Source organism: Cherax quadricarinatus, chromosome 4, assembly GCF_038502225.1.
Source record: "Cherax quadricarinatus isolate ZL_2023a chromosome 4, ASM3850222v1, whole genome shotgun sequence".
Classification (NCBI taxonomy): domain Eukaryota; kingdom Metazoa; phylum Arthropoda; class Malacostraca; order Decapoda; family Parastacidae; genus Cherax; species Cherax quadricarinatus.
In genome coordinates this window covers 42232470-42248052 of record NC_091295.1, presented here as the reverse complement: position 1 = coordinate 42248052, position 15583 = coordinate 42232470, and the positions used below count along the sequence as shown (strand labels likewise).

General features: G+C 36.4%; 1 protein-coding gene across 12 annotated transcripts in view; it reads right to left on the bottom strand.

Annotated features, from left to right (window-relative positions):
- sas (stranded at second) overlaps positions 1 to 15583 on the bottom strand; it is a 375038-nt gene that overhangs the window by 49700 nt on the left and 309755 nt on the right. For 5 of the 12 annotated variants that reach the window (XM_053770852.2, XM_070096094.1, XM_053770855.2 and 2 more), the window contains 3 exons: positions 15144 to 15375; positions 10103 to 10374; positions 4462 to 4638 (listed from right to left, as the gene is read on the bottom strand). In XM_053770852.2, the coding sequence (XP_053626827.2) occupies positions 4462 to 4638; positions 10103 to 10374; positions 15144 to 15375 (681 nt within the window). Of the gene's footprint in view, positions 1 to 1849; positions 1913 to 4461; positions 4639 to 10102; positions 10375 to 15143; positions 15376 to 15583 lie in introns of all 12 variants that reach the window. The other 7 variants (XM_053770853.2, XM_053770857.2, XM_053770856.2 and 4 more) reach the window with 4 other exon arrangements.

The window sequence follows — 15583 nt, the reverse complement described above, 5'->3', positions numbered from 1 at the left end:
TTCAAATGTTAAAAACATTTAATGCTAATAAATTTATTATCAGTAGTTAATCAAATTGCAAATGACATCGTTTCTGCAGCTTTACCTAAGAGCACTGCATTATATAGCACTGTTGCCAATCTGCTTCACAAAAAAGTACAGGCAAGCCTTGACTGGAAAAGCCCTTCCCTCAAGGAAGGTACCTTGATGCTAATAAGGAACTCTTGATTCAAGGAGCTGGACTTACCCCTCTTTTTCTTTGGATTGAACCTAAATGCCTTTTTTTTTCCCCTTCCCCAGGTGCTAAATGACCTCAATGAGCTTAGCACTTCCCCCTGATTAAAATGAAATACATTAAGCAGCACTATAAAAAGTTGTCTCTTTGAGCTCACAAAATCCTTTTCCAGTTATATAAATTTATTACATGGTAAGTGCACCTCTTGTGACCCATAGCACCTCTTGTGACCCATAACACATCTCATCAAGACTACAGTCCCCATTCCAGGTATTAGCCATCATATCTGGTGTGACACTTTAGATGCCATGATTTATTTTAGTGTGGAATATTTTAATATAAACAAGTGGTATCTGGAAAAAAAAAAAATCTTACACAAGCCCCCATAAGAAGTTGAAATGTGTGCTATCAGGGAAGTATGGGGCCATTTGATGCACCCCCTCCTCACTCGCAAGCTATCTGCTTCCCAACATTAATTCTTCTTGCACCTAAATACCTACCAAGGTAGAGTATTATTATGACATTAAAGTATACTGGGCACCTCCACTTGGCATACTCTAATGACAAGCACTATACCTAGTATCTTGTACATTTACGACATTGGCCACACGGTGTTTCTATCCACCCTAACATATGCCTTTTCTAAAGCCATAAATGCAAAGTAAAGGTCACAAATATGCTTCAATGTAAACACTTGGGCTCCACATCCCCTACCCTTTCTAAGTAGTCCCTGCTCTTCTGCAGTCCTACTGTTTGTCTTACCCCCAACCCTTTCAACAATAATTGTACCATGCACTTAACCCATTCTACTCAACAGTCTTATCTCCCTACAATTCTTACACTCTCTCTTGTCTCCTTTTCCTTATACAAGGGAACTATGCATGTTTTCTGCCAATCCTTTCGTACCTTACCTTCTTTTGTGCATATAATGAACAAATACACCAACCACTCCAACACTGTCCCTCACCTACTTTCAACATCTATCTTAATTACATGTGTCCCAGCCACTTCAGCCCCTTTCATTTTACCCACTGCCTTACAAAGTGAGGCAAGGAAGACAACACAAAGACAATATTTGCAATAAAGCCAATACATTTTGGGTATAGTTTTTTAAAAGCAAACAATGTCGTGTATACATTACTAGTGCAAAGCTCAACAGTATGCACAACATTTCAAACAAATTAATGCCAATACAGAAAACTGAATTTACAGTTTAAATATAATTGAGATTATGTAGAACAGACTGAGAAGTACTGCAGCAAATATTAATTTAAGTAATGTTACACTCTACATAGGAAATTAGCATTAAAGCAATACATTTATAAAAGTATATTAAGCCCTCGATTTAATGGACTAATTGGGAAGAGGAGATGGCCAGTAATGGAGATTGTGGTGGACGGAGATGATTGTTTTGCCGTGATCACAACAATAATGGACAATTCTGTAACCAACGAATTTTGTCTGTTGTTTCTGAATTGATTATTACAACGGATTCTATTCTGTATTCCTGAAGTCCGTTAAATTGGGGGTCCTTTAAATTGAGAATTTACTGTAGTAACTACTTGTACAGATAAACAGCATTATAAGAAGGAAGATCGTGCATGTAGGACAACATGGGGGTGCATCTGTACCCACCTTTAGAATCACCTGGAAACTGCGTTGTCTCTACCCTCTCCGTTGTACCCAAGAACTCAAACTCTGCAACACGACCATGCAACATGTATACTCTGAGCACAAGGAATGATGCTCATACACATGAATGCCCACAACACACACCATGCCCAGAAATTTGGTTAATAAGATTAAGAAGCATATATTGATAAAGGATTATTTAAATTTATTAGTTTTCAGGTAAAACAAAATATTTATTGTACTGAAACCCTTCAAGGGAGGTGCCTATATGCCAATAAAAGGCTCTTGATCCAGGGAATTGAAGCTACCCTCTATTTCCTTGGGTCAAACCTGATTACCTCTCATTCCTCATATCCCAAGCACTATTTGACCCTTATGAGTTTAGTGCTTTTCCAAAATTATAATATTTTACCAAGAAGGCTTATACTGTCAAAGAAATTAAGGTAAATATTGTAATAAGGCTAACAAGAATAAGCCCATAAGCATAAATATATGCTTTCATGACTCAAGAAATTGTAATGACACGATTGCAAACAAACCATACCCCCAGCCGGGATTGAACCCGCGGTCATAGAGTCTCAAAACTCCAGCCCGTCGCGTTAGCCACTAGACCAGCTAGCCACAATAAGATTCATCCAACTAGGTATATTTCTACACCATAGGAAGGTTAGCACAGGCACCACTGTGACCACAAATGCAAGTTTTTACAGACGAATCTCCAGCTAGCGTGGCCGTGACGAACTCTAGCTCAAGTCCCTTCACTGCCGTCAACATGACTCAAGAAATCGTAATGACACGATTGCAAACAAACCATACCCGATTTCTTGAATCATGTTGACGGCAGTGAAGGGACTTGAGCTAGAGTTCGTCACGGCCACGCTAGCTGGAGATTTGTCTGTAAAAACTTGCATTTGTGGTCACAGTGGTGCCTGTGCTAACCTTCCTATGGTGTAGAAATATACCTAGTTGGATGAATCTTATTGTGGCTAGCTGGTCTAGTGGCTAACGCGACGGGCTGGAGTTTTGAGACTCTATGACCGCGGGTTCAATCCCGGCCGGGGGTATGGTTTATATGCTTTCATCATTACTATAAGTAGATGTTAACATCACTTAGAGAAAGTTACATCCCACTAGAATATCAGGAATTAAATATTGTTGTACATAATTTGCACCACAGCTAATTATTAAAAGAAAATGCATTCCACAGTTTTAAGTTTATATAAGTTTGAAGTCTTATCTATAAAAAAAATCATGTAAATATTACTTTTTTTTAATTTAGAGGAAATTCTGTTAGTATAGTAGGAATACATTTGTGAAATTGCCATAATTTCTGATTCAAGAATCAATTCCAGTCCACTTAGCAGCAACAAAAGTAATGATATAAATTCATCATCACATGCAGACTAAACCAAAGCAGCTATAAATCTTCAGAGAAATGAAAAACAAAAAGTTTTAGATGTTTTATAAAGTTGTTAAACACTTTTTTTATAAGTTCAGTTCATTCCAATTAAAAAATAAAAAATGAAGATAAAAGCACAGGCAAGTTAAATTATGGCAGCTAGGAAAGGAGCTCGTCTGACAGTTTAACAGATTTGTAGAAATCATACACGTATTTGTATCTTAAACATTTCAACCTACTTAGCTCTGATTTTCCTTACATGCACAAAGTTCTTTATCTTTAATTACAACTGCAGTGCAACTAAATAAGTGAGTTGCATTTTTACAAGGTGTCCCCATCTATCTGCATCTCTGTCTTGCTTTATTTGGAAAATTTCTCTTCTTGAGAGGGTGGCCATTTATAACTTATAGTACAGTACTCTATTAAAATATATTCAATAAGGAACTCTTGAAGCATTTGTACTATAACAGAATTAATAATATTTACATACCAAGGTGTTCAACATTTAACATGCTTTTGTTTTTCACCCTAATGACAGGATGTATTCATCTATATGTGGGTACAGGGGTTGAGTCACTGCTCTTGCAACCACCTCTCTGCTGGTTGCTATTGGGTTTCCTCTTTTCTGGCTGCACAAGCCCTATCATACCTATTCTTAAAACTATGCACAGATCCTTCCTCTGCCATTTTGCTGCCTAGGTTGTTCCACTTCTTGACCACTCTGAGGTTAAAGAAGTATTTCCTACTATCCCTGTCACTCACCTGTGTTTTTAACTTTTAGCTGTGCCTTCATGTATCCAATTTCTGCCTCTTGAACAGTTTGTCCCTGTCTACTCTGTCAATTCCTGGTAGTACCTCACTAGATGGTTGCTGTTTATCAATCTCATTTGTTTTTGTTATTTTTCTCCTTGATTCCTATTTATTATTTACTCTTCATGCATCTTCAAAAAATAATGCAAGGGTAATTTATGCCAAACAATGAACCAATGTAAAAATACTACAAGATATTGTTTTTTGTAAATGTACTATCTTATTTTTTGTAGGTTAAATATATTATTAATGTAATGAAATATAATAACAAGTTAAATATATTAATAATGTAAGTGAAATATTATATGCAAGCAAACTATGTTATTAATGTGAGTGATATATATTATTTGTATCAGTGATACCCCCAAAGAACTCAATGGTTAACTTTTTGTAATACAAAACAAACCTGGTTTATAAGTGTGATCGTGCAGTGTAAAATCTTCAGTACCTGTTGTAGTAATCTCTGTTGTGCTTATGGTGGTGTCATCTGATGCTGTGCTCCATGTCACAGAGAAGTCTGAGACTTCTGGAGTATTTGTGATATCATCAAAATGTGTTGTTTCTGTGGTATCATTCACTTCTGCTATGTAAGAATCAATAAACAAGAGAATGTGAAAGGAAAGCCATAGAGGTATCAATGTCTAGCACAGAAATGACCCCTCAATACCTGACATTCAAGCATAATGTATACATATACTGTAATTCAAATATGTATTAGTATACAAAGCCAATGAAATGTAATAACTTATGAAGCAACAAAAAAAAAAAAAAAAAGACCAGATCATTGAATTTGAGATATAAAGTTAAACTGAACCCCAATACAATACAGTATGTATGTATTTCTCTACTAATATAAAAAAACTTTCCTTTATAATTGAAGATTAGTTAGTGACACTAACAGTAACAAATGATTTTAAAAATCTTTCATTATATGCATGAGGTATGGTCTACTCATAAACAGTGTAACCCTAAGTCACTTTTTCAATAGCCTGCAAATTAAATTTACTTTCCCATTTCCAACAGTAGCACTCCATTACCATTATGGCACACCAGAATGAAATTATTATCTACATTAGTTCTGCACATTACCATGTAGAACTTCGAAGAAGGACAGTGCCTCTTCATGCCTGGGTGATGCCCTTATTTTGGAGGTGTGAGGAAGCCTAGCTTCACTACATGATGTAAACAAGCAATCTCCCAGGCAATCAGTGTATCTAGATTAGTACCATACAATTGTTGCTTATTGCTCTATTTTCTATCTTATTAAAACAGTTACACTGTACTTAAATACTAGTGCAGCTCATGATGCCAACAAGAAAATTAAGCAAGAAACTATGCCTATTTTGAAAGAACTTGAGGTTACTGAGATGCTGAAAGATGGTATACAGGTCATAGGGTGGCATGTGTGTTTGGTGTCGGAGACTCAACAATTTGTTTAATTTGAGGCAATGAGGCAAGGACAAGATCTTGTGCAATGAGTAATCCTGAGTGTGACATGGTGAAAAGAACAAGAAATAGGTCCTTACAGCAAAATATGGGTAGAAGATTACTAAGTGTGTGGATGGCCTTATCCTCACTGAAAAAATTCCTGTCATACTATAAAACTGTACAAGCAAGATGGAAAACATAAAAATTTGTGTATATTTAGTTCAGGATGGTTTAGCCACTTTAAAGTGTGCAGTGGCTGCATAACATAAGATTCAGCAAGGAAAGTACCTCTGCTGACCATACTATTACAGAAAATTTCCTGGTTGATTTGGAGAAAATTTCTGAGGGTGGCTACAAACCTAAGGAAGTGTTGAATGCTGATGAGAAATTATTACATTGTAAGAAAATGTCATCTAGAAATTACATCAGCAAGAGAGAATCGCATCTGGATTTTTGGCAGTGAAGGATCTTTTCAGCCTGCTTCTGTGCAATAATGCAGCAGATGATTTTAAGTGTAAGCCCATGCTTATTTATCACTGTTTTAACCCCTTCACTGTCAGAAGCCCCAAAATTAAAAGTGTGAACGCTGTTGTCATTTTTTGTTTTTTAATATTTTTTTCTTCAGAAATCGTAGAGAAACTTTTTCTGAAGGTAATTATACCAATAATCCAAAATTTGATGGAAAATGCATGGAATTACTATGCAGTCTGTGTGTAATTTATGCACTGTTGAATTAACCCACTTTGAGTCCTATTTTAAGCTAATTCCCTTGCTTATTTTGATCAAATTTTCAGCTATTTCACCAGCATGCCTTCTATTCTATTGAACGAGCACACAAAATTTAACTATCAGAACCATTCTATAAAGTGCACAGAGGTATAAAAATTCCAGTTTAAACCCAAGTTCAACATAAACATTGTAGACATTCCAGGCACTAAAGCAACATGAACACTTTAGACCTCTCCTATATTACACTTGCCCTCCATTTTGAATTCATCACACAGTAAATAAAAGATTTACCCTATTTCTTAGATGATAAAATATGACCAGCAATGATTGGTCATGGTTTACAGCATCTCAATAATTGAATCAGACCTAATAAAAACCCATGAAACAGACCAAGGGGTATAGGGAGGGTCTTATCTGTCCTCAGGAAAACTAAAAAATCTAATATTTCTGCTACTTTGAGTGAGCCCAATTTCAAACTACTTCCAGTTGTGAGACCTACTAAAATCATCTCTAATTCAGTATTATAGGTTCCTCTCCATCAAATGATACCAAGAAACAGCCAATAAAACCATAAAAAATCCAAAAAGAACACCTGAAATTTGTTATTTTAAACCAAACAAGGTCAGAGTTTTGCTTTTCCCCTCATGCACTTTATGGGGCAGGATTTTTTTCTATACGTACTGTGAACACTCACCACACAGACCCAATCAATCTCTTATGTTCAGGCCAAAATTTACCTCTCATAGCTTATCTGAGTGACCTGTGCTCCAAACGTAGATCTATGTAAAAGACCTTGGCATCAATAACGTAGACCTAAGAATGAGACAGTGAAAGGGTTAAAAGGTAGAGACAAAAGCATGTTGCCTATTTGGAAATCTAACCCCATTACCAGCTGCAAATAGCCCTACCACCTTTTCATTTAGGCGACTTCTGCCTTCTCGTCCTCTAGCAGATTCCTATTTTCTAAGTCAAAAATGGTTGTCACACATGAGAGAGCTCCATTTTCACACCAAAAGCCATTCAGATTAACTCCTCTATATGATGTCTAGTTGGGACCAGTCTCTTCCTGAGAACACACCAGTGCATCCAGACTGATCTGTCAGCAAAGTCTGCACTGAGTCTCTTCAACTTACACCAGAATTGCTAAATGTTCACCCTTTAAACTTTGCCCAACATACTAGTACGCAGGTGAAGACGTGTCCAGTGTACTAGTATGCATAATTTTTTTGTGCCTTTAAATACACCACCTGCCAACATTTTTGACTTCAGCTCAACTGTTTCATTCTCCTGTAACCTCCTCACAACTTCCAGCAAACAAGATGTAGAACTGACAAGAAAATTTCTTATCCATTCCAGATTTATTACAGTTTCATACTATTAACAGCTGAATTCAGCCCAAAAGCACACTAAGTAGATTTAACTTAAGATAACCCAATACAGTCAAACTTTGTGACTTATGTTCAAGTTTCAATGATTATTACACCTTAAAACAATTGTAATATAAGGTTTCATTATAAATATAACTTACAGTGGTCTTGAAACCACACAGGTGTTATAGACATAGAAATTACATTGTTTATATAACCCAGGATATTCCCTTGAACCTAAATACAGTTACATAATAATATAGTAATTAACCCACAATAACCCAAGAAAGTCATACTGTGTGGCTTATTTCCATGTTTTGAGGACTGTTACACCTTGAAAAAAATATGATAAGCATTTTTTGCAGTAAAATTATCGACAACTTTTTTCATCAAAATATTGTCTCCGTTTTCGTTCCTCACCTCAGATTTTGTCCACCATACCAAATGTGTCCGCCTGCCATGCGCACACAAAGCCTCCCACGCAAGCATTCTGAGTAAGTGTGGCATTGTTCTCGGCGAGTGAACATTGTTCTCGGCGAGTGAACATTACCCCACGCGTTCATACAAAACATTTCATAATAATCTATTGTTTTTTGTGCTTGTTTATTGTGTGTGACTGCTAAATAAACCACCATGGGGCTTGGAGAAAACTGTGGCCAGAATGTGTCCTTGAGAAGGATTCTGACCACCCTATGCCAGGCTGACCCTGACAACCCTATGCCTGTTGTGGAATCTATTTTGGCATTGGGGAAGTCCATGGGGTTGGATGTAAGTGGCCAGGATGTGGAAGAGTTGGTGGAGGACCACAGGGAAGAGCTAACCACTGAAGAGCTGCAAGACCTTCAACTGGAACAGCAACAGACCGCAGCTGAGGAAATTGCTTCAGAGGAGGAGTGAGTGAGTGGGGAGAATGTGCCTTCTTCAGCAATTAAGGACATTTTTGCAAAGTGGAGTGAGGTGCAAAGTTTTGTGGAGAAATATCACCCTAACAAAGCTGTTGCAGGCTGTGTCTGCAACATGTTCAGTGACAATGCCTTGTCCCATTTTAGGCAAATCTTAAAGAGACGCAAGAAACAGAGCTCTCTGGACAGATATTTTTGTGCGACTGAGGTACAGTGACTTTGAAGCTGGTCCTAGTGCCAGTAAAAGACAAAGAAGGGAAGTAACCACCGATAATTCCTTCATACCTGAAGTCCTTATGGAAGGGGATTCCCCTTCCAAACAATAACCTCTCTTCCTTCTCCCCTCCTTGCCATACTCCATACGCCAACAAGAGTCTTCAATAAAAGTAAGTGTGATGTTAAATGTTCATTTATCATTAAAATTAGTCATTTATATTTATTTCTCATCGTTTTCTGTATGTAAAACTATATTTATTTATTCTGTATAAAATGTATTTTTTGTTAATACTGTTGGGTGTCTGGAATGGATTAACTGGATTTGCATTATTTCTTATGGAAAATACTGCTGATAGTATATCACTAGAGTGGCCCGGTGGCCTGGTGGCTGTGGCCCGGTGGCCTGGTGGCTAAAGCTCCCGCTTCACACACGGAGGGCCCGGGTTCGATTCCCGGCGGGTGGAAACATTTCGACACGTTTCCTTACACCTATTGTCCTGTTCACCTAGCAGCAAATAGGTACCTGGGTGTTAGTCGACTGGTGTGGGTCGCATCCTGGGGGACAAGATTAAGGACCCCAATGGAAATAAGTTAGACAGTCCTCGATGACGCACTGACTTTCTTGGGTTATCCTGGGTGGCTAACTCTCCGGGGTTAAAAATCCGAACGAAATCTTATCTTATCTTATCTTCAGTTTTCGTCGAATTCGGTTTTCGTCTGACTCTGGAACAGATTAAAAACGAAAGCCGAGGTTCCACTGTATTCCAACTGGAGCAATGTGAAGCTATTCATTTCTTCATGTTTAAAGTCCTAAAACACCTTGAAACACATCTAATATAAGAAACTAATATTAAACATTAAAAAAATTAAAAAGAACAATAATTTGGCATCAATAAATTGTAAGATAGATATTGCCAAGACATTTATGCCACTAGTACCAACGAGCAATCATTTTTTTTTTGTTTCTTGCCAAATTTAACACCATAAAATTTTAACTTTTCATCCTTTTTGTTCCTTCTTATTTTATTCTTCTTGGAAAAATCGACTATCAAACTTAAAAATAAAAATAAAAAAAAATAAAAAATAACCACACACACACAAAGCAAATTTTATTTCTGGTTATTCCACAGTTTAAGGGTTAAACCATTATAAAAATCTGGAATGGCTCATGAACTTCTAGAAAATTCCACTTATTTCACTGAAAATTAAATGTAGAATAAATTGGGTTAGTTTCAGACAAAGAAATTTATGTGCACTAATAACAATTACATACAGAATATTACAAAATGAAAAGGAAGGCAGCATTCATACACAAGCTGAACATACTATACCTTAACACTACAGCTTTGAAACAACCAGAAATGAAAGAATATACATGTATCCTTTAAAATATTTGTCTACTTACCAATATCAGAATGGGCAGTGCACTGCCATGATCTACAGCAAGTCTCTCCAGGAAGGGTAATGAGGACAGCATTTTGGGGTTCACAGTTAAGCTCTGGTGGTGGGGCAATGGGCACAGGATCACAAAGGTCATGACATGTTACATTGCCATAATTGCATGTACACACTTGGGAGCAGCCCGTCAATTCTCTTGGAATCTGATCATAATTATTGAATGTCTGACCCATGTACTGACATGCTGAGGATGAGATGCATTTCACCTGTGCACAGCACCTAGATAGTATATCACTAGAGTTAGTATTATATGGGAAAAATTTACATGCTGAAGAGAGTATACCTCTTTTGTATGTACTCAAAAACTGTAAACAAGGGCAAATAAAAAAAATACTACTAAAAGATGAAATAAAAAATACAAATATTAAACAACAAAAACATGTTCAAATATTTCAAAACATATTAAAAAACGACTACCTGTTTCTGGTTTGCCACTCTTTTAATAAAAAAAAAAGTTAGCTTAGTATGGATCATTGGATATCAGTCAGTTCTGAACATACTACAGTATATACTCAGTCAATCTTGCTCATGGCCTTTAACAATAACAAGTTTATTTAAGCATGATACATGTTTGTACAAAGGAGTGTAACAGTTTGCTGACCTGCCAAAAGCCCCTTCATATGCAGAGCATTTCAGGCAAGCTTACGACTAACTTAAGATTAATAACTCAATAATAGTGCTGTAATTTTACATATGGTCATTAGGTGAGTTACAGTGAATACTAGAACACTGAATATTCAACTAGTTCATGCTATATGGCTTTAGTAAGTTCGGTAAAGATTAATTACAGTTTTGATGTGTGTAGTATATAAAAATATTAAACAACCACGGTGACATCACACATCCTTGTCTAAGGCCTACTTTTACTGGGAAATAATCTCCCTCTTTCCTACATACTCTAACTTGAGCCTCACTATCCTCGTACAGTACACCTACCATCCGACTTACGACCGAGTTCGGTTCCGAGAAACCGGTCGTAAGTCGAAATGGTCGTAAGTTGAACTTTACTACTGAATATCAACAAAACATTTTTGTAATGACTTTATTTTATTGTTTTATTTTGGTATTTCATGTTTTACTTTATGCTGTTAGTACTGTATTTTATACTGTAAGGTTTAGGATAAACACTGTGTACAACACAAATAGTTGTTTATTTCCCAGAAATTTGGCATAAAAAACACGGTCGTAAGTCGAGTGGTCGTAAGTCAGATGGTAGGTGTACATATTACAATTTAGCACAATTTAAAACAATGAAGTTGAAGGAATTTTAAGTTTGAATTCAAGTAATGATTAAATAGTTGAGCAATCATCAAGCACAATTTACATTATGAAGTACTGATGCAAATCATAATTGTTATATATATCAGGGAATAATTAACCCTTGTACTGTTTCGGTCATATATATATGTCTTACGAGCCACTGTGTTTGACGTATATATACATGTATACAGTGGATCCCCGGTTCGCAAAGTCATCAGTATCCAATAAATCCAGTATTCGAAGCATTATATCGCAAAAAATTTGCCTCTGTTCCCGTTACAAAACCCGGTATGCAATAAGATTCGTACGAGACGTGTCCAGTGTTTACAAGCCAGCCAGTGTGCGCGCATCTAAGGATACATTCAGTACATTCTATATTATCCATATTATCACTGTTTTTGGTGCTTGTTTCTGCAAAATAAGTCACCATGGGCCCCAAGAAAGCTTCTAGTGCCAACCCATTGAGACCAAGGGTGCTAATGACTATTGAAATTAAGGAAATGTGTACAATGTGGCTTGAAGTGCAAACCTTTTTTGATGAAAATCACCCTGACACAGCTACTGCAAGCTGTGTTGGCAACCTGTACACTGGCAATGTTGTGAACCACTTTAGGAAAGTCATAAAGGAATGAGAGGTACAGGCCTCTATGGACAGATATGTTGTGTGACAGAAGTCCAGTGACTCTCAAGCTGGTCTTAGTGGCATTAAAAGAAGAAGGGAAGTAACCCCGGAAAAGGACTTGCTACCTCAAGTCCTAATGGAGGGGGATTCCCCTTCTAAACATTAAAAACTTCGACACTCTCCCCTCCTCCCATCCCATCAATCATCACCAGATCTTCATTAAAGGTAAGTGTCAATTATTCTATTGTGATTATTCTATTGTTATTGTAATTATTGTATTGCATTAAACTTAATATATCATGTGGTAAAAGTTTTTTTTTCATACTTTTGGGTGTCTTGCACGGATTAATTTGATTTCCATTATTTCTTATGGGAAATATTGATTCGCTTTCCGATAATTTTGGTTTACGATGAGCTCTCAGGAACAGATTAATATCGTGAACCGGGGGTCCACTATACTCAAAAATTCTAGCGGCTTCAAATCAAGCAGGAGAAAGCTGGTAGGCCCACATGTGAAAGAATGGTTTCGTATAGTATTTATGGTTGTATAGTATTTGGTTTTCTTGGTCTCATTTAATAGAATCGAAAACATATTATAGAAATAGAGGTGATTTTGATTGGTTTTACTATGAAAAGAACCTTGAAATGGAGCTCAAAGTAGGGGAAATGTTTGATTTTTGCCGATGTTCAAAAGTAAACAAATGATGTCATTGTCCAATAAATGTCCAACTAGCCATTCTAATATGCAGTCATGAATAGGTTGACATTATTTACACAATTATTACAATATTGCAATAGTCTGCATAACAGTAAATCTTCTATTTTTTGTTTGAATAAAAATTCAAAATAGAAAGCAAGAGTAATATCAGAGGGGCCTGGAGACGTGGCTGATGAACAAAGAAAATGTTATTTTTGAGCCAGGAATATCTGCACTGTTCATTCTGGACATATTTTTTAATTTGTGTGAAATTGGCCAAATTGCAAATTTTTGACCACGTTATTGGGTAGTTGAAATCGGTAAATGGGCAGTTTCTTGTACTCAATCGATAGAACAAATGGAGTTCTAAAGAAATAGCTATGAGTTTCGTCGACTGGAACAACGGAATTAATTAGCTGAAAATAGGGCTCAAAGTGGGCAAAATCGCCGATTCATAAATATCACCAAGGTTGCTAACTTCACAAGAGCGTAATTCCGTGAGTTTTCCATCAAATTCCGTTCTTTTGGTGTCATTACCATCAGGAAAAGATTCTCTATCATTTCATAAGGAAAAAAATAATTTTTTTTTTTTTTTTTTCAAAAATTTTTCGACACCAGGAGACACCTCAGGATTTGGGGTTGCAACAGTCAAAGGGTTAAAACATCCAGCAGGCATGTGTGAACGTGTTAGCTAGGAGTGGAGACAAATGGTTTTTGGGACCTGACAAGCTGTTGGAGTGTGAGCAGGGTAATATTTTATGAAGGGATTCAGTTCTTAAGTAGTCTTTAAGCATTAGGGTTAGTCTGCTCAAAATGCACTGTATGCTTGTGGCTGTCTTTTGTGCCTAAAAATATTTTATTACATGTAAACTACATTATCTGTATACTGCAGAAAAACAAATTATTTCTATTTGCAGGGTAAATGGCACCAGATAATTAAATTACAATACAAAACAATATAATAAAATGTAAGTTCTCTGAAGATTATTTCTGCAGACACAGATGCAAAAAGTGATGACAATGATACGACTATGTAAAATTATTGGAACAACAGCTGTTTGAAAGTAGCATTTGCAGCATATCATATAATATATGGGAGTAGAAAGAAAAAACTGAAACAAGAAGTGCAGGGATGGAATTGGATGAATACAAGTAGGTTTCAAGATTTGTTATTATTATTACTGTTATAATATATTGCCATCAATAATTGTACTAAGGTAAGGAGGTGCTTTTAAACAGTAGCTGTTTCAGCAAGCTAAATGTGAAGTTCATTTGGTTTATTTAGAACAATTTGTCTGGTTTTTCTCACAATTTGGGAGAGCATCTTCCAGGTCTTTTTTTCATATCCCCTTATGACTCATGAAATTGAAATGACATGATTGCAAACAAACCCCCTTCTTCTTCTTTCAACAAACCAGCCATATCCCACCAAGGCAGGGTGGCCCAAAAGGAAAAACTAAAGTTTCTCCTTTCAAATTCTGTAATATATACAGGAGAAGGGATTACTAGCCCCTTGCACATGGCATTTTAATCGCCTCTTACAACACAGAGGAAAAATTCTATTCCACTTCCCCATGGAGGTAAGAGGAAATAAACAAGAACAAGAACTAGTAAGAAAAAAGAAGAAAACCCAGAGGAGTGTGTATATGTACGAGTAGTGTGACTTAAGTGTAAGTAAAAGTAGCAACACGTACCTGAAATCCTGCATGTTTATGAGACAGAGAAAAGACACCATCATGTGAAACAAGTGCAGACTTCCATTTTACACTCACTTGGCAGGATAGTAGTACCTTCCTGGGCAGTTGCTGTCCACCAACCAACTACCTAATGCAAACCCCCTTGTATTTCAATAAACCTACCCACATAATATAGTAGTTTAGACTTCCTTATTAGTTTGGCGAGTAATGATATGTAAGTTTTATTCTGTTCTTTGGTTACTAATCCCAGTCTATATTGTTTTTCATAGTTATTTTTTTTATCACTGGACCAGTACACTATTCATTAACCATGGGCTATTTAGTTTCTTAGTGGGTTAGTACTATGAACTAATCAGTGTCAGACAGGCCTGCATTGCTAAGGAAATTAGCTACTTAAGTTTGGTTGTTACTGTTGGATACTGTTCTTATTTTCTCAAGAGTTTCTTAGCCTATATGAAAGATTCTGGCACTTTTTTGTGAGTCAATAATGCTCTTTTCATGGTCATGTCTGAGACCTCCATACTAGCCATAAATATAAATCAATTAACATAAAGTTGTTGTGTGGAAAAGTAGATTTACAAAACTAGAAAAAAAAAGTGTAAGAAAGGAGGAAATCCATAAGAGAAAATGTTTTTCTATATTACTGTATAGTGCTTTTCCAGGAGAGCAAGACTCACAAATTTATTTTTTAAAATAAAACATAAAAACTTACTTCGGTGGTGTAGGAACATAATCAGGATCATGATCCCACTCAAGACAGTTAGGATCAATAAGCTCCAGGCCAAAAGTAACTGGGCACTCGATGGCAGCACAGTGAACTTCCAGCTTTTCCGTGCACAGGCAAGAATGAGAACATCCTTCATAGAAGTCTTCCCCTGCCTTGTAATAGCGTCCATTGCGAGAGCACATCGCTGATTTATCAATGCCCACACCATCTGTGCCATCTAAAGTAAATACATAGTTATAGTAATTAGATATTAATCATTGCTACATTATTAATATTTTTTTCAATATGCATGTTTCTGAGTTTTACAATTATTCACAAAACTTCTCTGCAAATAGTGTCATTTTAACGTTACATCACCAATACTGGGCAACTATTGTATATCTTTTATCACACATGTACCACCGGCAAGTATCACGTGAAAATGA